General features: G+C 50.3%; 1 protein-coding gene across 1 annotated transcript in view; it reads right to left on the reverse strand.

The window, feature by feature from the left end:
• Positions 1 to 24,834, reverse strand: part of LOC133457979 (receptor-type tyrosine-protein phosphatase F-like) — a 191,313-nt gene that overhangs the window by 85,713 nt on the left and 80,766 nt on the right. Inside the window, exons 8-11 of the mRNA XM_061737398.1 lie at positions 17,101 to 17,370; positions 16,085 to 16,666; positions 11,410 to 11,546; positions 5,902 to 6,046 (exon numbers count right to left, since the gene is read on the reverse strand). Coding sequence (XP_061593382.1) covers positions 5,902 to 6,046; positions 11,410 to 11,546; positions 16,085 to 16,666; positions 17,101 to 17,370 — 1,134 coding nt within the window. The remainder of the gene's footprint in view (positions 1 to 5,901; positions 6,047 to 11,409; positions 11,547 to 16,084; positions 16,667 to 17,100; positions 17,371 to 24,834) is intronic.

Genomic DNA, 24,834 nt, shown 5'->3' on the forward strand with positions numbered 1-24,834 from the left:
TTAAGCGTTTCCACTTTCTCTGGAGCGAAACAACAGGAGTGAGAATCAGCCCCTTCAGGTCTGAGACCATGATTCTGAGTTGGGGGTGTTGCGTTGGCGTGGTACCGCTGACCCCGTACCGGTCCGTTCTGGAGAGGCAGGGGCTGAGCCAAGAGACAGTCGGTCAGTGGAGCTACTCTCACCTGTGGTGGTCCCAAAATCTGCATTTTGATCATTAGAATAAGATGCCAGATACATGCAGGCGAAATGGGTTTCTGCCGGTTGCAAGTTGGCTGGACTCTCCCTTATAGTTGTAAGGATTTTATTAAATTGTTCCTCATGTTCAGGAGTTCAGCTATAGTTCAGCTGTTTTCTCTGGTTGCAGGGTCAACTCCCGTGTGGCAGGGTGGAGGTTCAGCCATCAGGAGATTGGGTACAGGTGTATCCAATCAACCTCTCCACTCTGCCTCCCTTGATAAGCAGCAGCTGCACCAGAGAGAGGCGGCTGCTGGGAGAAGGTTCAGACTGAAGCTGAAGCTGCTGGAGCTGGAAGCACGTGTGTCCTGTGTGTTGGGTGAGAATAAAGAGGGTTCTGCACAAAACTCCGTGTCTCTCCATCCTGTCGGTCGGGCCCCCGTGGCACTCACACTGCTACATCCCGTTTTATGACTAGGCTGTTAAAATAGTTCAGATATTTACTCTTCGTTAGGTGAAGACAATGAAGAGAAACAGATGTTTTAACACTGATGGGTCTCATCCGTTATCTGGGTTGACAAGTAGGAAGCAATAAACAGGGACATACGGCTGAAGGTCTGATATGTTTGGCAGATGGGGTTCACGTACAAAGAACACCTCCCTTTTCAGTATAGATTGAACTGGATCCATGACCACCGTGTGCATTTCTCTCCTACCTCTGTGGTTTGAGAGAAGTTTACCTCTGGCCGGAAAACATTGTGCATGATATAATAAAAGCTTGTATTAACATTTGATTCTATTTCACTGGTGTTCTTATGGTGCACCAGACAAAGGAACACTAGGATCTTTCATAGATAAGAGACCGGGGTGCTGCCAGCAGGTGGGGACATCCGCCCATCAGCCCACATGTTTTTATTAGTTCAGGGACCACCACCAAATGTTTTTCGTGCAAAATCTCTAATCATTTTTGATTTATGGTGTACTGGACAACCTTACATACAGATATACTGATATATATTTTGATATACACATATCCAATAGACTTCCCTTCACCTCTCGTCACTTTCTTCTCTCTCCCTTGTCTTTGCATCAGTAGGTTCTGCCACTCTCTCACTCTCCCCTTCTAGGAGAATGATGCCTCTAACAAAGTTGAACTTTAGTTTACGCACACACACACGCACACCAAACGGCTTATGGCTGGTATCTCTCTCCCTCAAGTTCATTTAAATGACCACCTGACAGCTTGACCCTGACTGTTATGGTTTTGGTATTTTCCTGTTTTATTTTGAAGCCCGTGTCTTTGTGTTTCAGTTCTAGTTTGATCTTCCTGTTTCCCATCTGCCCTGATTGTCTGCACCTGTGTCTCGTTAGCCCGTGTATATCTGGTCTTGTCTTTCCCTTGCTCCCTGCTGGTCCGTACTGTTTTCCTCCCTCCATGTTTCCATGTCAGAGTTTGTAGTTTTGATTCTTGTTCTGGGTTTTTGCCATCCTGCTAAGCAGCGCTTTTTGTTTGATTAAAGAAATCACTGCTTTTGGAACTCCTGCTTCCTGCTCTCTCCTACAGCTGGGTCCTCTTCAACCTCATTCCTAATACTCTCAGCCCACTACGGCTCACAACAACAATGACTACGTTTCCATGCATCAATAACCCTTTTCTAACCGGAATATTAGCAATAACCCGGTTGTGCACGGCCATGCAAACACCAATTACCCCTTTGAATAACTGGAATTTGCTCATTTTGCGGTTTTTAAAAACCCACTTTTGTTTTGTTTAAGGGAGCTTTCAGACCTGTGGCCCGTTTATTTTGTTCCCATTCCGGGGTTAAATCGATAGTTGTTTCATTTTTAGTTTGTGGCGTTTGTGTTCACAAGGCAACGGTCTGTAGCGGTTGAAAGCTGTTAACTAATGCCATGAACCAACTGTTCTCTCATTGGTCAGAACTGAACGAGGAAGGAGTTTCCTCTTCCGTACCCCGGGAAAAACAACAACTATGGAGCATCGTAAGCGAGTGTGGCTAGTTGGTTTCTGTGTGTTCCTGTGTGGATTATGTTCTCACTGCAAATGAACCGCTCCAGGGGCCTTATGTACTAAGAGTGCGGCGCACAAAAAACGTGCGTACGCCACTTTCAACGCTCACGGTCGGATTTACAAAGAATGACGTGAACGTAGAAAGCTGCGGTCCGTCACTCACGCATTAAGGCTGGTTCACGCACTTTTCTGAGGTTTTGTCCGTTGGCGACACTCACTGGTGATGCAGTGAAGTGCAGAATATGAGGAAACGTGACGTCAACAATAAGTTCACGACCACATGAAGGACACGACAGTCCCCACATCACCAGATAAATTACACAAGAGTGGAGCTGCAACAATCTCACAATCAACCACATGATCTGAACAAACAACTAAAGGAGCTCAACGATGGAACCTGCAAATCCTGATGGAGCTTTGGCTCCGTTAGAGGAACCTGCTGATGCAGGATCAGGAGCGAGTCCTCAGGCTCCACACCGATCTGCTGGTCCAGGACTAAGACTGGACCATCAGCTGGTTTAGTCTGGATCTGCTGGTCTAGGACTAAGACTGGACCATCAGCTGGTTCAGGTACCAAGAGGATCTTCTGGATCTCTGCCCTGAACTGGACCAGCTGCTCCGGTTCAGACCAACATGATGCTTCAGCTGGAGCTGCAGGTCGGACATCTGTCTGTCGTCATGACGACCGTATGGGAGGACTACTGGAGATAAAAGCCAGACCCTAAACATCCCATAACTGTGTCTGGACAGAAATACATTAAAATTAATTTTGCAGCAAAAACCGGTGTTGTTCCAAAAAGTGATTGCCTGCCAGAATCTGATTTCTTCTGATTTGTGGCCGCGGGAGCGCGCACAGCAGCCCGTTGAACAAGAGCGCTAAACCGTCAGATTTCAGATTATGAAGCTCAAGAATGAGATCAAGTCATATTTAGGCAGAAACAACTTTTCATTAACTGTATTTGGCCTTCAATCAATATTTGGCAGGTAAAAAGACCCATTTTCAGGGGAGAAATCAGATTCTGGGAGGCAATCACTCTTTGGCACGACAGGATCTACCTGTCTCTCCTCCTGCGGATGAAACACTCGAGTTACAGCAACTTTGCTCTTTATTTCTCACGTTTGCACCTCGATAATCCCGTCGGCACAAATTGTCTTTATTTCTGCAGCGGAGGAATCAGATCGTAATGCTTCATGTTTTAAATATAAATGTATTTTGTTCACATTGTTATACTTATGAGAGAGGTGATCGCGGACATCCATAATGTGTAAGACTCAATAAACGTGTGCATTGGTCTTAATCCGTTATTATAATATGCATGACAATAAAGCGGAACGAGGAGCCGTTTTTCATCCACCAAAAATTCTGGTGTCGGTTCTTAAATTACAAACAAGAAAAGCAGAGTGTAATGATGCACTAACGCTGCCCATAAACATTCACAAACCCGTACGATCATAATAAAACCACAACTCTTCACCGAACGCAACGCAAAGCAAAGAACACCATAATGTAGGTGTCAAACTGAATCCCAGAAGGGCCGGTGTCCTGCAGGTTTTAGATGTTTCCCTGCTTTAACACACCTGATTCTAATTAATCATCATCACCAGCTTGTCATCAAAGTCTGGATAGTTCTGTTGATGACACAGTCACTTGTATCATGGTGCAATGAAGCAGGGAAACATCTAAAACCTGCAGGGACACCGGCCCTCGAGGACTGGAGTCCGACACCCAGCTCAGAGCCGATGTTTTCTTTTTTTATTTGTTTTACCTGTTTTTGCACATTTCTTGTTAGGATGAGCAGTTTTTAATGGATAATTATCTTCATTATCATATTCAAACATATATTTGAGGGAGGAGACGGGGCGGAGTGTTGTGCTCCCGCATGTGCGCTCAAATCCACGCTGACTGGGGTGTACAGAGAAACCTGCGTGGATTTGGGCGTACGCACAGCTTTGTACTAGGGCTGGGCGATATGGCAAAAAAAGTGATCACGATTTTTTTTCCCATATTGAACGATCTCGATTTTTAATCATGATTTTTTTAAATCAGAAGATCCCCCCTCCCTTCTGGAATAAAATAGAAAGAAAACAGAGATTAGTTTTTTTTTTATTAACAAATAAAGCAAATAGCATGTTTTAACAAGAATCCAGAATGCTACCAGTGGTGCCCACCGAAAAAACTAGGGATGCACCAAAATGAAAATTTGAGGCAGAAACTGAAGCGGAATAAAATTTAAAGACTTGGCTGAATACTGAGTACCGAATAGCCTACGGAATGCGGTTGTTCACAGTTTTTCATTTATTTTGCCATTTTTTTCACAATTGCATAGATAAAATTGCAATGACATTATTAAAAACAAAAACAGTAAACTAATATGAGTTGAGCCACTGTCAAGCAGCTGGCGACGCGGTTGCTTAAATTGACCAAAAGGTGGCTCTCTAACATCACAGTTTGTTTACTGTGCGTGACTCTGACGCTGGTTGGTAATTAAGGAGTTAAAACTCACTCGCCACTTACAGGACTCAGTAACCAGCAGAAACGGCAGTTTTATTACATTTATTAACTGTAGTACCGCTATTATGAGAGGTTATTTCTCACAGTATTAGCCTAAAGGGACTGATTTATGGTCCCGTGTTACACCAACGCAGAGCCTACGGCGTCATCTGGTGAGCTCTGCTTGTTGCCTCCGCGCTCCGACACATTCACTCCGCTGAGCGCGCACACACACACACACACACACGCGCGCACACGCACGCACGCACACACACACCCATGTCGGGGCCGCGGAGTTTCTGAAGTCGGCGGTGATTAGTAATTTGTGGTACAACAAGCAGAGCGAATCACAACTTTAATGAGTGCGGTTCGAATACACAATACATCCATCACGAAGGGCATTTTGTGAATCCATCACACCCTCCTCCTGTACGCTCAGAAGAAGTTGTCCGGCGAAATAAATAAATAAATAACCGCTAACCGTGAGTCCCGGTCGGCTCGAAGCTAAGCTAACGCTAGCCTGCGGTTGTTGTCTTGTAGTTTTATTTCTCTCTGGTCACGCTTGCTCCCACCAGTGCAGGGGAGGCAGATGTGACTACTTTACTGCCTATGGTCATGCAACTTGCCGCGGCATGCGGCAATTAATGCAGACAGCGCGGTGCCAGGAAAGCGGGTTGTGATTGGTTGTCGTGCACTTTGCTGCAGCATGTTTTGCACGTGATCGAGAAAGTAGACCCACAGCTGATCACCGTGATCGAGCTTAATTTGATCGCGATCACAAATCGAGATCGTATAATCGCCCAGCCCTACTTTGTACATATGAATTTTTGCGGTCTTGTTAATTCCACGCACGGATTCACGTTGAAATCCACGCACTCTTAGTACATAAGGCCCCAGGTCTGGAATGGATGCGAGCCGAGACCAATTCTCCCAGGAGATCTCGACTCGCTTGTTTTGTCGAGTGCGATTGCTGTGTTCACATGTACCAAACCAACCGATCTTTAGGGGGAAACACTCCCTGTTTCAGAACAACTGCTCCAAACGGGACAGGAGTGAAAGCACCCTAAGTTAAATAAATCACTGCTTTTCGGAACTCCTAACTCCTGCTCTCCTACACCTGGGTCCGACGACAACCTTATTCCTAACAGTAAGACCAAATAATATTTACTCATCTCATTTGTAAAATGTGTGACAGAGGCCAGCTTACGGGACTGGGCAGTCCTGGCCTCAGCAGGCTGAGTGAAGGCTCCCAGACCCACGTCGGACCGAGCGGCCAGCGAAAACAAGTAGAGAGTATCTGGCTTCAGTCCATCAACGGCGTACGAGCCTGCTGCACCGAAGGTGACGCGATGCTGTGGAGAAATGAATGTACAGGGGCAGTAATACACAGAAAAGGTACACGCAGAGACTTGTGAGAAGGTTTGTGGGTCTGTTTCTATTCATTCTGTGAGTAGATACTGAGATGCTTCTATCCAATGATGTCCAGAGGCGGCTTCTTGGGTTTCAACCGGCACAACCCCGGGAAATCCATGTGAAATCCAGAGAACCCAGACCGATTTATTTAATTAAACAGGGTGGCTGGTCAGGCCAATCCTGATACCAGTTAGGCAAAATGGAAAAAAAAATAAAATATGAAGCAGAAAGTGAAGCGAGGAGGTTATCATCCGTGGTCTCAGGGTGAAACATGACACAGGGACAAACAAACCCACCAGCTGTACAACATGCACCATAATGTGCCTACAGTGCATCATGTACAGTGGGGCAAAAAAGTATTTATTCAGCCACCACTTGTGCAAGTTCTCCCACTTAAAAAGATGAGAGAGGCCTGTAATTTTCAGCTTTATTATCTACACTTCAACTATGAGAGACAGGATGGGGGTAAAGAATCCAGGAAATCACATTGTAGGATTTTTACTGAATGAATTAGTAAACTCCTGGGTAAAATAAGTATTTGGTCACCTACAAATAAGCAAGATTTCTGTCTTTCACAGACCTGTAACCTCTTCTTTAAGAGTCTCCTCTGTCACTCGTTACCTGTATTAATGCACCTGTTTTAAGCTGGGACCAAAGTAACAAAGGAACCATCATCAACTCACTACGATCAGGGACTCAGATCCTGCAGGGCCAGACGTTCCCCTTGCTGAACCCAGTATGTCCAGGTCTGAAGTTTATTAGAGAGCATTTGGACGATGCAGGATGGGAAAATGTTATATGGTCAGATCATAGGCGGCCTTACCTATGTTTCAACCGTTTCAGTTGAAACGGGCCCCGGCCACCAGGGGGCCCCCAACTGACTGACAAAAAAATAAATGCGCAAGGAAGACACTATAATAAATCACTACCCGCCATTAAACTAACCAGCTAACATCCAAGAAAAGTGAAACGACCATACCAGAGTGGTACTGAAAAGCGAAAATGAGCAGATATAAAAAAGAAAGCTGTGAGTAGTGTTACCGGCCAGCCCGGTCCCCTTTTAAGGCGGTGTCTGTGTTCGGGTGTGTGTGTGTGTGTGAGACGTAGTGGGTGCAGCGGAGGAGAGAGAGGGAGATGCAGGTGTGCGCGTGTGGAAGACCGGTACACGTTTTTAGTTACTTTTTCAGTGTGTCCTCCGTTAGTTTCAGTCGCCGGCCCTCACGTGTTTTGTTTGCTCTTTACAAGTTTGTAATAAATGTGCGAGGTTGCACGGACAGTATTTTTCCTTCGTCCTTTTTTCCTTCACTTTCCCCGGACTCGACAACCGCCGGTTACCAGCAACGAGCCAGAAACCGTATTTAAATACCAGCTCTCCCAACTACGGTTCGGAGATAGGACTGGACTGTCGCAGCACCCGGGGGTGTCGTCTGACTGCTTCAGGGGTGTCGTCAAAAAATTACCTATTCTGACATTTCATATATAGCCTAAATACGCGACCATACGGGCGCCGTGTGGAAAGGCACCCTCGGTTTTGTGTCATTTCTGTATTTAAAACACGGCGCACCGACCGTAAAGGCGCCGTCTACACACACACACACACACACACACACACACATATATACATACACACATACACATACACGCGCGTAGCCTCTGCGTCGATTTAACGCAGAACCATAAATCAGGCTTCACTTTGAACGGCCGGCGTGAAGCCGGCTGGAAAAGTCTCTTAAAGTTTAGGCAGTCTTTCTTTTAAAAGTCACCATAGTTTCTGTCCATCAGCGTGGCAACTAAGCACAACAGTGAACGATGACTTCTCCTCTGGTGCAGTTATCGTGTTGAAGTTATTGATATACAAAATAAACGGGACTTATGCATTTACAGTCAGAGCGATGCAGTGCGGTTTTTAATTATATTTTACTCTGGGGTGTCGTGATATTTTATTCACTTTTGAAAGGTGTCATGACTGAAAAAAAGTTTGAGAAATGCTGTTTTAGACAGATTATTAATAGGAAAGCAGTGAGAATGCACTTTTTTCCTTAAAATGCTCTCCTACACGGCTGATTTTGTGCCCCCTCTGAATATTTGCTCTGGCGCCGACCCTGGGACTGGAAATTAAGAAAGGTAACAGTAGTCTTTCGAAAGTGACCTCTTTCTTTGGTCCAGCATCTGCACCGACTACAGCAGCGGCTGCCGCCCACTCTAATAACACCAACGCAGTAAACGCATGGATGCGTTTACTGCGTTCTTTCAGCTTATAATGCGTCACGGACGCAGGACACATAGCTGGCAAATATAGTAATAAATAGGGCCCCATATTAAATATTGAAACGGGCCCCCTGATGCCAAAGGCCGCCACTGGGTCAGATGAAACCAAAATAGAACTTTTTGGTGGAAACACAACTTGTCGTGTTTGGAGGAGAAAGAAAGCTGAGTTGCTCCAAAGAATACCAAACCTACTGTGAAGCATGGGGGTGGAAACATCATGCTTTGGGGATGTTTTTCTGCAAAGGGACCAGGACGACTGATCCGTGTAGGGAAAGAATGAATGGGGCCATGTATGCTGAGATTTAGAGTGAAAACCTCCTTCCATCAGCAGGACATTGAAGATGAAACGTGGCTTGGTCTTTCAGCAGGACAATGATCCCAAACACATCGCCCGGGCAACGAAGGAGTGGCTTCATAAGAAACATTTCAAAGTCCTGGAGTGGCCTAGCCAGTCTCCAGATCTCAACCCCATAGAAAATCTTTGGAGGGAGTTGAAAGTCCGTGTTTCCCTGCTCTAGAGGAGATCTGCATGGAGGAACGGACCAATCACTGCTCTACAGAAGATCATGGAGGAACGGACCAATCACTGCTCTAGAGGAGATCATGGAGGAATGGACCAATCACTGCTCTAGAGGAGATCATGGAGGAACGGACCAATCACTGCTCTAGAGGAGATCATGGAGGAACGGACCAATCACTGCTCTAGAGGAGATCATGGAGGAACGGACCAATCACTGCTCTAGAGGAGATCATGGAGGAACGGACCAATCACTGTTCTAGAGGAGATCATGGAGGAACGGACCAATCACTGCTCTAGAGGAGATCATGGAGGAACGGACCAATCACTGCTCTAAAGGAGATCATGGAGGAACGGACCAATCACTGCTCTAGAGGAGATCATGGAGGAACGGACCAATCACTGCTCTAGAGGAGATCTGCATGGAAGAACGGACCAATCACTGCTCTAGAGGAGATCATGGAGGAACGGACCAATCACTGCTCTAGAGGAGATCATGGAGGAACAGACCAATCACTGCTCTAGAGGAGATCATGGAGGAACGGACCAATCACTGCTCTAGAGGAGATCATGGAGGAACGGACCAATCGCTGCTCTAGAGGAGATCTGCATGGAGGAACGGACCAATCACTGCTCTAGAGGAGATCTGCATGGAGGAACGGACCAATCACTGTTCTAGAGGAGATCATGGAGGAACGGACCAATCACTGCTCTAGAGGAGATCATGGAGGAACGGACCAATCACTGCTCTAGAGGAGATCTGCATGGAGGAACGGACCAATCTCTGCTCTAGAGGAGATCTGCATGGAGGAACGGACCAATCACTGCTCTAGAGGAGATCTGCATGGAGGAACGGACCAATCACTGCTCTAGAGGAGATCATGGAGGAACGGACCAATCACTGCTCTAGAGGAGATCTGCATGGAGGAACGGACCAATCACTGCTCTAGAGGAGATCTGCATGGAGGAACGGACCAATCACTGCTCTAGAGGAGATCTGCATGGAGGAACGGACCAATCACTGCTCTAGATGAGATCTGCTTGGAGGAACGAACCAATCACTGCTCTAGAGGAGATCTGCATGGAGGAACGGACCAATCACTACTCTAGAGGAGATCATGGAGGAACGGACCAATCTCTGCTCTAGAGGAGATCATGGAGGAACGGACAAATCACTGCTCTAGAGGAGATCATGGAGGAACGGACCAATCACTGCTCTAGAGGAGATCATGGAAGAACGGAACAATCACTGCTCTAGAGGAGATCATGGAGGAACGGACCAATCACTGCTCTAGAGGAGATCATAGAGGAACGGACCAATCACTGCTCTAGAGGAGATCATGGAGGAACGGACCAATCACTGCTCTAGAGGAGATCATGGAGGAACGGACCAATCACTGCTCTAGAGGAGATCATGGAGGAACGGACCAATCACTGCTCTAGAGGAGATCATGGAGGAACGGACCAATCACTGCTCTAGAGGAGATCTGCATGGAGGAACGGACCAATCACTGCTCTAGAGGAGATCATGGAGGAACGGACCAATCACTGCTCTAGAGGAGATCTGCATGGAGGAACGGACCAATCTCTGCTCTAGAGGAGATCTGCATGGAGGAACGGACCAATCACTGCTCTAGAGGAGATCTGCATGGAGGAACGGACCAATCACTGCTCTAGAGGAGATCTGCATGGAGGAACGGACCAATCACTGCTCTAGAGGAGATCATGGAGGAACGGACCAATCACTGCTCTAGAGGAGATCTGCATGGAGGAACGGACCAATCACTGCTCTAGAGGAGATCTGCATGGAGGAACGGACCAATCACTGCTCTAGAGGAGATCTGCATGGAGGAACGGACCAATCACTGCTCTAGAGGAGATCTGCATGGAGGAACGGACCAATCACTGCTCTAGATGAGATCTGCTTGGAGGAACGAACCAATCACTGCTCTAGAGGAGATCTGCATGGAGGAACGGACCAATCACTGCTCTAGAGGAGATCATGGAGGAACGGACCAATCTCTGCTCTAGAGGAGATCTGCACGGAGGAACGGACCAATCTCTGCTCTAGAGGAGATCTGCACGGAGGAACGGACCAATCACTGCTCTAGAGGAGATCTGCATGGAGGAACGGACCAAAATACCAGCAACAGTGTGTGAAAACCTTGTGAAGACTTACAGAAAACCTTTGACCTATGTCATTGCCAACAAAAGGTATATAACAAGTATTGAGATGCACTTTTGTTATTGACCAAAAACTTATTTTCCACTCTAATTTGCAAATACATTCTTTAAAAATCAAACAATGTGATTTTCCTGATTGTATTATTTTTCATTTTGTCTCTCATAGTTGAAATATACCTGTGATGAAAATTACAGGTGTATCTCATCTATTTAAGTGGGACCACTTGCACAACTGGTGTCTGACTAACAACTTTGTTGCCCCACTGTACATTCATACACGTTACATGCGCCAAACCAAAACAGGGTCCACCATGTTTTTAGTTGGGAACTTACCTTGTCAGCGGGGGTGTTTGCTTCCCAGTAAAGCAGATCAAAACTAATGACGGCGTCCTGGACAGGCCAAAGCCACGACAACATGACGCGCGTATCCAGCTCAGCTTCAGCCTCGAAAGAAGACGGCTGAGCTGGAACTGAAGGCAGAAACAAGAGGTGAAGGAGACACAGAGATGGGGAGAGGACAGAGAGGCCCGTCTTCAAAGGTGAAAATACAAAACAGTCCGGATGTGAGGCTGGAACTCCCAGCACCCTGTAATCATCAGAACATGAAGGAACAGAACTAAAGGATGCCCTCCTCATGAAGATGTCAGCTCTAACTTTAGCATTTGTCAACATGTTCTCAGACACTCACTGGATCCTGTCCAGCTGCCGCCCCAGAGGACAGGAGTCCTGCTCCCTGTTTTACTCCTCCTTTTGAAGTATGTCTAGTTTCTAGTTAAAACACAGCTGTTAAGTCTGCTCCCCCTGCTCTCCCTACTACCCCTGCTCTCCCTGCTCCCCCTACTACCCCTGCAGCCCCTGCTACCCCTGCTACCCCTGCTCCTCCTGCTACTCCTGCTCCTCCTGCTGCCCCTGCTTCTCCTGCTGCCCCTGCTCCTCCTGCTGCCCCTGCTCTCCCTGCTGCCCCTGCTCTCCCTGCTCCCCCTACTACCCCTGCAGCCCCTGCTCCCCCTGCTCCTCCTGCTACCCCTGCTCCTCCTGCTGCCCCTGCTTCTCCTGATGCCCCTGCTCCTCCTGCTGCCCCTGCTCTCCCTGCTGCCCCTGCTCTCCCTGCTCCCACTGCTGCCCCTGCTCTCCCTGCTCCTCCTGCTGCCCCTGCTCCTCCTGCTGCCCCTACTCTCCCTGCTCCCCCTGCTCCTCCTGCTACCCCCGCTCCCCCTGCTGCCCCTACTCTCCCTGCTCCCCCTGCTCCTCCTGCTACCCCTGCTCCTCCTGTTCCTCCTGTTTGCCCCTGTTCCCCCTGCTCTCCCTGCTCTCCCTGCTCCCCTGCTCTCCCTGCTCCCCCTACTCTCCCTACCCCCCCTGCTCTCCCTACTACCCCTGCTCTCCCTACTCTCCCTACTACCCCTGCTCTCCCTGCTCCCCCTGCTCTCCCTACTACCCCTGCCCCCCCTGCTCTCCCTACTACCCCTGCTATCCCTGCCCCCCCTGCTCTCCCTACTACCCCTGCTCTACCTGCTCCCCGTGCTTGCCCTACTACCCCTGCAGCCCCCACTCTCCCTGCTCCCCCTGCTCTCCCCGCTCTCCCTGCTCCCCCTGCTCCCCCTGCTCTCCCTACTAACCCTGCTGCCCCTGCTCTCCCTGCTCCCCCTACTGCCCCTGCTCTCCTTGCTGCCCCTGCTACTCCTGCTCTCCCTGCTGCTCCTGCTACCTCTGCTCTCCCTGCTCCCCATACTACCCCTGCAGCACCTGCTCTCCCTGCTCCCCCTGCTGCCCCTGCTACTCCTGCTCTCCCTGCTGCTCCTGCTACCTCTGCTCTCCCTGCTCTCCATACTACCCCTGCAGCACCTGCTCTCCCTGCTCCCCCTGCTCTCCCTACTACACCTGCTCTCCCTACTCTCCCTACTACCCCTGCTCTCCCTGCTCCCCCTGCTCTCCCTACTACCCCTGCCCCCCCCTGCTCTCCCTACTACCCCTGCTACCCCTGCCCCCCCTGCTCTCCCTACTACCCCTGCTCTACCTGCTCCCCGTGCTCGCCCTACTACCCCTGCAGCCCCCACTCTCCCTGCTCCCCCTGCTCTCCCTACTACCCCTGCCCCCCCCTGCTCTCCCTACTACCCCTGCTATCCCTGCCCCCCCTGCTCTCCCTACTACCCCTGCTCTACCTGCTCCCCGTGCTCGCCCTACTACCCCTGCAGCCCCCACTCTCCCTGCTCCCCCTGCTCTCCCCGCTCTCCCTGCTCCTCCTGTTCCTCCTGTTTGCCCCTGTTCCCCCTGCTCTCCCTGCTCTCCCTGCTCCCCTGCTCTCCCTGCTCCCCCTACTCTCCCTACCCCCCCTGCTCTCCCTACTACCCCTGCTCTCCCTACTCTCCCTACTACCCCTGCTCTCCCTGCTCCCCCTGCTCTCCCTACTACCCCTGCCCCCCCCTGCTCTCCCTACTACCCCTGCTATCCCTGCCCCCCCTGCTCTCCCTACTACCCCTGCAGCACCTGCTCTCCCTGCTCCCCCTGCTGCCCCTGCTACTCCTGCTCTCCCTGCTGCTCCTGCTACCTCTGCTCTCCCTGCTCTCCATACTACCCCGGCAGCACCTGCTCTCCCTGCTCCCCCTGCTCTCCCTACTACACCTGCTCTCCCTGCTCCCCGTGCTCGCCCTACTACCCCTGCAGCCCCCACTCTCCCTGCTCCCCCTGCTCTCCCTGCTCCCCCTGCTCTCCCTGCTCTCCCTACTAACCCTGCTGCCCCTGCTCTCCCTGCTCCCCCTACTGCCCCTGCTCTCCTTGCTGCCCCTGCTACTCCTGCTCTCCCTGCTGCTCCTGCTACCTCTGCTCTCCCTGCTCTCCATACTACCCCTGCAGCACCTGCTCTCCCTGCTCCCCCTGCTGCCCCTGCTACTCCTGCTCTCCCTGCTGCTCCTGCTACCTCTGCTCTCCCTGCTCTCCCTACTACCCCTGCTATCCCTGCCCCCCCTGCTCTCCCTACTACCCCTGCTCTACCTGCTCCCCGTGCTCGCCCTACTACCCCTGCAGCCCCCACTCTCCCTGCTCCCCCTGCTCTCCCCGCTCTCCCTGCTCCTCCTGTTCCTCCTGTTTGCCCCTGTTCCCCCTGCTCTCCCTGCTCTCCCTGCTCCCCTGCTCTCCCTGCTCCCCCTACTCTCCCTACCCCCCCTGCTCTCCCTACTACCCCTGCTCTCCCTACTCTCCCTACTACCCCTGCTCTCCCTGCTCCCCCTGCTCTCCCTACTACCCCTGCCCCCCCTGCTCTCCCTACTACCCCTGCTATCCCTGCCCCCCCTGCTCTCCCTACTACCCCTGCAGCACCTGCTCTCCCTGCTCCCCCTGCTGCCCCTGCTACTCCTGCTCTCCCTGCTGCTCCTGCTACCTCTGCTCTCCCTGCTCTCCATACTACCCCGGCAGCACCTGCTCTCCCTGCTCCCCCTGCTCTCCCTACTACACCTGCTCTCCCTGCTCCCCGTGCTCGCCCTACTACCCCTGCAGCCCCCACTCTCCCTGCTCCCCCTGCTCTCCCTGCTCCCCCTGCTCTCCCTGCTCTCCCTACTAACCCTGCTGCCCCTGCTCTCCCTGCTCCCCCTACTGCCCCTGCTCTCCTTGCTGCCCCTGCTACTCCTGCTCTCCCTGCTGCTCCTGCTACCTCTGCTCTCCCTGCTCTCCATACTACCCCTGCAGCACCTGCTCTCCCTGCTCCCCCTGCTGCCCCTGCTACTCCTGCTCTCCCTGCTGCTCCTGCTACCTCTGCTCTCCCTGCTCTCCCTACTACCCCTGCTATCCCTGCCCCCCCTGCTCTCCCTACTACCCCTGCTCTACCTGCTCCCCGTGCTCGCCCTACTACCCCTGCAGCCCCCACTCTCCCTGCTCCCCCTGCTCTCCCCGCTCTCCCTGCTCCTCCTGTTCCTCCTGTTTGCCCCTGTTCCCCCTGCTCTCCCTGCTCTCCCTGCTCCCCTGCTCTCCCTGCTCCCCCTACTCTCCCTACCCCCCCTGCTCTCCCTACTACCCCTGCTCTCCCTACTCTCCCTACTACCCCTGCTCTCCCTGCTCCCCCTGCTCTCCCTACTACCCCTGCCCCCCCCTGCTCTCCCTACTACCCCTGCTATCCCTGCCCCCCCTGCTCTCCCTACTACCCCTGCAGCACCTGCTCTCCCTGCTCCCCCTGCTGCCCCTGCTACTCCTGCTCTCCCTGCTGCTCCTGCTACCTCTGCTCTCCCTGCTCTCCATACTACCCCGGCAGTACCTGCTCTCCCTGCTCCCCCTGCTCTCCCTACTACACCTGCTCTCCCTGCTCCCCGTGCTCGCCCTACTACCCCTGCAGCCCCCACTCTCCCTGCTCCCCCTGCTCTCCCTGCTCCCCCTGCTCTCCCTGCTCTCCCTACTAACCCTGCTGCCCCTGCTCTCCCTGCTCCCCCTACTGCCCCTGCTCTCCTTGCTGCCCCTGCTACTCCTGCTCTCCCTGCTGCTCCTGCTACCTCTGCTCTCCCTGCTCTCCATACTACCCCTGCAGCACCTGCTCTCCCTGCTCCCCCTGCTGCCCCTGCTACTCCTGCTCTCCCTGCTGCTCCTGCTACCTCTGCTCTCCCTGCTCTCCATACTACCCCTGCAGCACCTGCTCTCCCTGCTCCCCCTGCTCTCCCTACTACACCTGCTCTCCCTGCTCCCTCTGCTCCCCCTACTACCCCTGCTCTCCCTGCTCGCCCTACTACCCCTGCAGCCCCTGCTCCCCCTGCTCTCCCTGCTACCCCTGCTGTCCCTGCTCCCCTTGCTCTCCCTACTACCCCTGCAGCCCCTGCTCTCCCTGCTCCCCCTGTTCTCCCTGCTCTCCCTACTACCCCTGCTGCCCCTGCTCTCCCTGCCGCCCCTGCTCCCCCTGCTCTCCCTGCTGCCCCTGCTACCTCTGCTCTCCCTGCTCTCCCTACTACCCCTGCTCTCCCTGCTCCCCCTGCTCTCCCTGCTACCCCTGCTCTCCCTGCCCACATGTATATGTGCATGTGCATGTTCTCACCTCCTTGCCTGGTTTTGATCTGTAGCACATCAGAGGGCGGCCCGTCTCCCACAGACGTGAAGGCTAGGACTGTAAGGCTGTAGGTGATGTCTGCGGTCAGAGCTGAGATGGTGGTGAACTGGCTGGCATCAGTGTTGTGTATCTGCCACGAGCTGAGGGGGTCTCCGGGCTCAGAGCTGTAGTACACACGGTAGCCCTGGATCTGCCCATTGGGCTCCTCTGGAGGTTCCCACTGCACCAGCATGGTGCTGGAGCTCAGCATGCTTGCTAGCACATGAAGGGGTGGTGATGAGGGCGCTTGCTCGCCCGTGCGGGTGTCCACGGTGCTGCTCGGAGGCCCCCGGCCAACGCTGTTGACAGCCATGACACGGAACTCGTATTCGGAGAAGGGGCCGAGGCCACCGATGCTGTAGCGCGTCGTGGCTACGCCGTCCACTTCCTGGAAGCCGTTATCAGACAGTTTGGACCGGTACTGAATCACATAGTAGGACACCGGCTCAGGGTTTCCAGAGTCCCAGGTAAGAGTGACGCTGGTGGCTGTGGTCTCCGTCACGAGGAGGGAGGTGGGCATCTTGGGAAGAGCTGGAGGAGAGCAGAGAGTTGAACAAATAAGTGTTCCTCTCACATCACTTCCCTAAAATGTCAGGTCACGGATCTCTCGACGCGCACGCGCGCGTGCGTGTGTCTCCGTCAGCCCTGGTGTCGGGCCGACTGGTGTGTTCAATAATATTAATTGTGTTTTTGTACAATAATATAGGTTTATTAATGTATGAATCCTCACTCACACATAAAAAAATAATTGTATTTTTTTTAATTTTTTTTAACTCTTGGGGGCCACCTAGTGGCCACGGGGCCCTAAGCGGCCGCTTAGTTTGCTTATGCCTTGGACCGGCTCTGGGTAATCACTTACCTTTTTAGAATGAAGTTTTAGACTTTAGCGCTCACGTCCAAGAGGACGAAAGTAGGACAAGTCATTTCCAGACCACACACACCGACCAGCAGCGAGGGTTTCTGACCTTTGACTGTGACCTGGGCCGTGGTCTCGATCAGGCCCAGGGAGGACGTGGCCACGCAGGTGTAGTTGGCGGAGCGCTGGATGTTGGTGAGCTCCAGGACGTTGCGGCCGATGGGCATCTCGTCCTGCTGAGTCAGCTCCTCTTCTCCACTCACCCACTTGACGAAAGGCATGGGAGCCCCGACAGCCACGCAGGTGAGGTTGACGCTGCCGCCAGGCATGACCTCGGCATTAGTGGGGGGGATGGAGAAACGGGGAGGCACACGGCGAACTACAGGGGTAAAGACAGGAGTGTGAGAGCAAACAGAAAGAGGAGATACAACCACTGGACTGGCTAAGATGCTATGTTCACACTACCAGACACATTGTTCAATTCCAATACAATTCTTATTTGGTTAAGTTCTGATTTGATGGTTTTTTTCAAGTGTCTTGTATCAGACTTTGATGTGGATGTGACAGCTCTCTGAAACGACATGCATGTGCACGAGATACCTGTCAGGAAGTGTCATTTGTACCAGCAGCAAGAGAAAATGTCATAATTGTAAGCTCTTGAAGCCAGACAGGGCCGGTTCCTGGTTTAAACGCTCTAAGGGGGGGGGGGGCACTTGATCAAAAGCATTGTCTGATTTGGTGTTTACACTTGGAGTGTTTTGAAGCCACAAAGGAAATCTTTTTTTAGGGCCACCAAAATCCTAGGACCGGCCCGGCCTGAAGAGAAGATTTATCAAGACTCGCGCCACTGCCACAGTGCACCGTAACTTAAACAACACAAAACAGGTTTTGCCTTATGGCAGCGCATCACATGTTTTGTGCGAACCTATACTTACTTTACTTTAAAAAATTAAAAAAATTAAATATAAAAATATATATATATTTTTTTTATTTTTATTTTTTTTTTAGTGAGTTATATGCCTAAGCACAAAAAAAAAAAATAAAAAAATTTGTTCTGTTCATTTATATTTTTTCTACAGCAAAACAAGATGGACAAAACAAATCAAAAGTTATACACCTTAAACCTGGCCTATGGCGCCCTAATCTGTGAAATGATTAGAGAAAGTAAAAGATCCACTATACTGTGTTTCACTAAGTGCCTTGTAGCAATCGGTTTCTCACTCTGGACATTATTGTTATACAAGCATATGTTGTAAAATGTCAGTAAGCAGCCTAACATCATTGAGTGACAGCAGGGGTAAGGGAAGTTCGCTGTGGGGAGGGAATGTTTAATGTTTTGTTTATGTGAAAGTGAAAATCAATAAAAAGAACTATGAAAGAAAGTAAAAGATCCATGGGTGGTGCTAGAATCAGCGGCTTTACATTTTGGGTCAACTCTCCAGAACTATATTGGCATCATTTTGTCCTCTTATCCCTTCAAATGTCCCGAGTCCAACAAACCTAGCCACGCCCATTTCCTATCAAATGTTCTGATAATTTTCACATGAAAAGTGAAAGTAAAACTCCTTATTTGTATTTTTGATCTGTCAACACCATCGCATAGATCTAGATAGTGACAAACTTCACCTGATCTCAACTTCCTTCATGTGTTGCTGCCATCACATTCAATCTTTAACGTTTAATTGTAAATAAAACATGTTCATGAGATCTGCAAACCATTAGACTTGGGTTCTAATTATATTTTACAGAGAATTCCATGTTTTTATTTGCAGTTCTACTGTACAAGTTACCAGCAGAAATACACACTCGTAGTTGGTCAGTGGCATAAAGTGGAGTAAAAAGGGGAATTCTCAGCAGAGTGGCTGTTTAATTGTGTTGTGGAAAACTTACAGAGGGTTTTGTGGGCATGCAGATACTCTGAATCAAATAGTCCTTCAGGGAAAAGCTGCTTGATTGAGTTAGGGGGGAAAGCAATTGAAGTTAGAAATGTAAAATTGCCAATTTCAGCTTTACCCCCCTGGGGGCTCATGGTTGCTCTTCATCCACTACAACAGTCCCCAAAAGGACCATGAAATGGATGCTACACAAAAACAATTATGGTAAAAACGATATGCATCCTAAGACCATCTAGACCGAGGTATTTGCTGCTGGAGTGCATCACTACGTGGGAGGGTTGTGACTGGACTTGTGGTTATGCATTCATGTGATTCTGTGGAAGAACATTTTTATTAAGAAAAAACGATAACCAGTGATGTCTACTTTAAGCGCAATAAAAAAGCCCCCACACCTTTGGACCACCCTAACAACTATAACACTGCTGCAAAGGCAAAGTGCAGTTTCTACAAACTAGATGTACTCATTCAACTTTCTTACCGTGTTTCTTACTAAACATTTTTTGGGGGGGGGGTTATTTTAGTGGGTTCAGGGCCGCAAGCCGGGACTCAAGCCTTTTACTGCGAAATATTTTCAGCAGTAAACCTAAATAATAAGAGAAGTTTGTTCGTTTTTATGTTTTTTTTTTAAATCACAGCAATGAAGGATCAAAGACACCCCCCCTCCCTCTCTCTCCATGCTCCCTAAGAAAACACAACCAATCATAAACGCGCTTCATAATAGTGAAACCTCAGGCTGTCAGAAAAGCTAAAATCCCTCTGTGGCAGAGTGGAGGAGCTGCAGCCACTCAGGCTGACGGGACACAGGTGTGGCCCGTCAACCTCTCCACCCTGCCAGCCTTGATAAGGCGGGGCTGGACAGCAGCAAGGGTCAGACTGGAGCTGCTGGTCGGAGGAGCTGCTGGTGGCTGATGCTGTGGGAGAAGGTGGTTCTGCACGTGTGTGGCTGTGATCTGGGTGATTATTAAATAAAAGGGTCTGCACAAAGCTCCGTGTCCTCTCCATCCTGTCGGTCGGGCCCCCGTGGCACTCACACTGCTACACTGGCGCCCAACGTGGGGCCCGATGGGAGGAGAGGCATGGAGCGGGCCCTGGACGCGCTCGCCCAGGCCATTGCGGACCTGGCCGCCCTGCGCCGGGACCAGGGCGGGCATCAGCTCGCTGTGTTGGCGGCGCTGATGCCCGCGGACCGACCCATCCCTGCGCCACGCCGGAGGTTCGCCGGAGCAGCGCGGGAGGAGCTGGCGGCGCCGCAGCTGAGAGGCCGGGAGGCAGAAGCTGCGGGCCGCCAAGCGACGGCTCCCGAGACGGCAGGGCCAACGGAGCGACCCACCCCGGCACCACGCCTGAGGTTCGCCGTGGCAGCGCTGGCGGGGCTGCAGCCGACCGGCCGTGAGGCAGTCGCTGCAGGCCGCCAGGCGATGGCTCCTGAGGCGGAGTCGGAGGCAGAGTCAGAGGTGGAGTCGGAGGCGGAGTCGGCTGCAGAGGTGGAGGCGGACCAGCAGGGCACCGTGACGGAGGAGGCGGTCCTGGACACACCAGCTCCAGAGAAGGGCTGCGCCGTGGAGGAGGCAGTCCCGGGGACGGACCAGCAGGGGGGCGTGATGGAGGAGGGGGTGGTCCTGGACGCACCCCGGCCACGGCCGCAGATGCCGTCTGGCCCGAGGCCACCAGGGGCCCGGTCCCGAAAGCGGCTTTCTCGGCGGTCAGCCCGAGGACGGCCGCCCGACCGGTCCCGCTGGTCGGCCCGACGCCGAGGGCGGCCTCCCGACCCAGGAAGGCCCGGGGGGCGCAGACGGCGGTTCCTCTCCTGCTCCGAGGGGGGCGGGGGGGGAGTAGGCTCGGCCGGACAGACCCCGGCGCGAGTTTGGCGTTGGGGGTGTGTGGCAGAGTGGAGGAGCTGCAGCCACTCAGGCTGACGGGACACAGGTGTGGCCCGTCAACCTCTCCACCCTGCCAGCCTTGATAAGGCGGGGCTGGACAGCAGCAAGGGTCAGACTGGAGCTGCTGGTCGGAGGAGCTGCGGTCATGGGGTGTGCTTGTGCACTGTGTGTGATTTGGGTGTAAATAAACAGGGTCTGCACTGAACTCCGTGTCTCTCCATCCTTCGGGCGGGCCCCCGTGGCACGCACCCTGCCACACCCTCATTCCTGGACAAATTTGCATCCTGCGGCTCTGACGTTAAGAAGTTTTGGAAAAACTGTCAAATCCGTGCGAACAAGCTCACTACTCTCCAATTCCCCAGGATGATGACTTTTGGTGACTCTGTTGTAACTGATAAGACACTTTGACTCTGCTCATGTCTCCACTGTTGAGCCCTTTATTGCTGGTCCATCACATCCACCAATGAATTCCATATCTGACACATAAGGACCTCACCAACCTGCATTCTAACAAGTTGGTTGGCCCTTGTTTCCCATGTTTCTAAAGGTTGCTGGTCCTCTCATTGCTGTCCCCATCTCAAGGCTGTTCAATATGTCTCTGGAGCTGTCAGTTTTCCCTCGAGGCTGGAAATCTGCACAAGTCATCCCACTCTTTAAGGGTGGCTGGGGCTCGAATCCCAAATGCTACAGACCCACATCCATCTTGCAGTGTTTGGCAAAGGTCTTAGTGTATTGGTGCATAAACAGCTAAGCCACTTCATGGCCTTAAATAACGTCCCGTCCGATGTGCAGTCTGGGTTCCGTCCAGGCCATGGGTGCACCACAGCTACTCTGAAGGTCCTGGATGATATTGTCAGCGATGCACAACTTCTTGGAGTCTAATAAGGTGTCATTAGACTCCAAGAAGTTGTGCATCGCTGCCTTTATTGATCTAAATAAAGCGTTTGATTCTGTCAACTACTCCATACTGCTGCAGAGGCTCCCTAGCATTGGCCTGTCACTGCACTCCTGTGAATGGTTTGCCAGCTACTTAAACAGCAAATAAAGACTGAAAACATTCTAACTGACCCTCTCACCATCACTAAAGGAGTGCCCCAAGGATCTATAGGCTTAATGCTATTCTCCATTTACATCAATGTACTGTAGTAGGTAAGAACGCTGGCAATTCCAAACGTCACCTATACGCTGATGATACCATCATATACTAAGAGGGCCCTTCTCTCCACTCAGCGGCATCCACACTACAGCTCAGCCTCACCTCCATTGAGCAGTATTTTCATAGCCTTCATCTCCTTCTCAATACAAAGAAAACTAAATGCATAATTTTAGACCGGAGACATGATCCCAGCACTGCTCCAAAAATTGTATTGTATTTACTTTCAATTGTTGGTTTGTTATTGTAACTTTAAATAATCTCTTATGTTGTAAGACAGCAGGTCGTGGCTTAGTGGTTAGCACTGTTGCCTCACAGCAAGAAGGTTCCCGGTTTGCATGTTCTCCCTGTGCTTGCGTGGGTTCCCTCCGGTTACTCCGGCTTCCTCCCACAGTCCAAAAACATGCATAGTAGGTTAACTGATGATTCTAAATTGCCCGTAGGTCCCGTAGGTTTGTATCTATGTAGCCCTGCGATGGACTGGCGACCTGTCCTGGGTGTACTGTACCCCAGCGTCTCGCCTGAGACTGGGAGAGCTGGGGTAGGCTCCAGCAGACCCTGCAGAGGATAAAACGGGTATAGAAAATAGATGGATGGATCCCCTTTCCCCCTCAAAGAGCCTTTGCTCCTTGGTCTCAGGCCACATTTGTAAATAAGAACGTGTTCTTAATTTCTTGCCTGATGAAATAAAGGTTTAATAATAACAAGTAAATGAGGAAAAACCCTCCTCCTGTCTTACTGGTTCAGGTGCAGGCCACGCCCACACACCTTTAACATCCATATGTAGACTCCTCATTTACACAGCCCTTTGTTTTTGGGGAGATAACGTGAAGTTATCACTCCCACCGACTCAGCCTAGGTATTATCTGTGGGGAGTAATACGACTAGACACCTAAACACTTCACTGACTGACATAAGGTGACCCTGGAGTTAAATCAGGCTGGCAACAAAGCAATTACTGTGTGCACATACACCCCTCTACAGGGTTCACTTAAGAGCACATTCTCTGGCTCATTTGTCTGTCTAAGGAGCAAATGATGCTCCTCTCGGCCTTGGCAACAGATGCACAACTGCCAAGCTGGGTGCTGCTAAAACATCCAACCACCTGCTCAGCAGCCACCACAGACTGTGTATGTATATATATATATATATATATATATATATATATATATATATATATATATATATATATATATATACATGTATTGCATAAATATGTGGGTTCATGCTAATTTACCTAATGAGGTACGATTAAAAATTTCCATTCATTACAGTTTTCTTGGAAATCAGTTCGAGAGCAGAAACATTTTGTGAACCAGACTGTAAATATGTTGGTTTTTGCTGCAGATCGTATCATTTTACATGAATGTGAGTGGAGGTTGACCCGCTTTAGGAGCCAGCCCCTTCTATCCAGTCAAAAAGCTACAATATTCTTCACTTTGTGGTCTAAAACAAGGCTAGTTAACCAGAAGTGGCTCTCATCTACCCGTGGGCACCAACTCTGAGGATCAGGACGGGGTCAGGAGTTAATACATCTGTGAGGACAGATGGGTATTTTTAAATAATGAAAGGATCATGAATGACCAACTGAACTGAGCCTAATGTGGATGTTGTTAAAATGTAAACTTTGTGTAACTGCTGTGATTAATTTTGCCTTTAACATGAAAGATTTATCTATTTTCAGATCATTAATAGTTTATTTTGAGTTTTGACAACAAATAAATGCAATAAAAGTTGCTGTTTTCTGTAGTAGGTCACAAGTTTTCCCAGTCTTGCATAACCTTGTCATGTTGTTTATGAGAAACAATTTAGAAGAAACATTGGAAATATTTGTATGTAAAAAAAAAACATTGACATATTAAGATATTGTAGTGTAGTGTCGTGTTTTAAGAGATTATTTACATTATAATGTAAATTTTAAATGCATCTCCTTTGGGAAAGACCTATAATCTGGTAAACAGATCCGATGCAGACACTTGGACTAAAATGTTCTGATTCTGCAGTTGGAAATCCTCCACATTCTGCTACTAACAATTCAACAGTGTGTCTTGGAAAAAGGCTGCATTCTGAGCTTTTTTGTTCTCTTGATGAGTCTTGCTTTTAAACAGAGAGTGTGGTGAGGATGGTGAAGGGTGAGTGAGTTCAGGGCTTGCTGCACAGCAAAATGATCATCAGCACATTAAAAAGACAAGTCATGCCTTCAAGTTAGCCGCGGCAATGGCAAGACGATCCGCATGCAGGGTACGATGTTGTGAGGGTGATGCAAACTTTTGTGAAGAGAGCACAAAATCTGAAATCAGATGTGTACACTAGCTAAACAGCAGCTGCACCACCTGGCCGTAAAGTCGCCATCTGCTGCAGCGAGCAGCTTCTCGTTCCCCCAACAACCACGGTAGAAGACACATCCCGGTGTGATGGACAAGATGTTCCTCTGTGTCAGAAGGGTCAAACTCCCGAGCTGCATCAGACGGAACCACTAAGGAGGCTGCTAAAACTACTTAAACTGTGGATAAGAAATGTAATTAAACCTGAAATAAACGTGGTGAACAATCATGTTCCTATCAATCAAGAACGATTGTGGTCAGAGAATCATTAAACATTGGCTGAGATGGACTTAAATAACAGCCAACAGCAGGACTTACAGTAACATCTAATACAGAAGTAAGAGTATAAAGATGAAGTGGTCAGCTGAGCTGGTAAACCAGCAGTGTTGGGCAAGTTCCTACTTCTCATGAACTAGTTCAAAGTTCAGTTCACATAGTTTAAAAATGAATAGTTCACGTTCATAGTTCACCATTTTCATTTTGAACTAGTTCAAATTCAGTTAATTTTAATATTTTTAGGTGAGAAGTACGAATGAAACGCCCCCCTATCCTAAAACTGTTCACTGTCTACAATTATGTATTGTCCTAGTG

The sequence above is a fragment of the Cololabis saira genome, chromosome 13, assembly GCF_033807715.1.
Source record: "Cololabis saira isolate AMF1-May2022 chromosome 13, fColSai1.1, whole genome shotgun sequence".
Classification (NCBI taxonomy): Eukaryota; Metazoa; Chordata; class Actinopteri; order Beloniformes; family Belonidae; genus Cololabis; species Cololabis saira.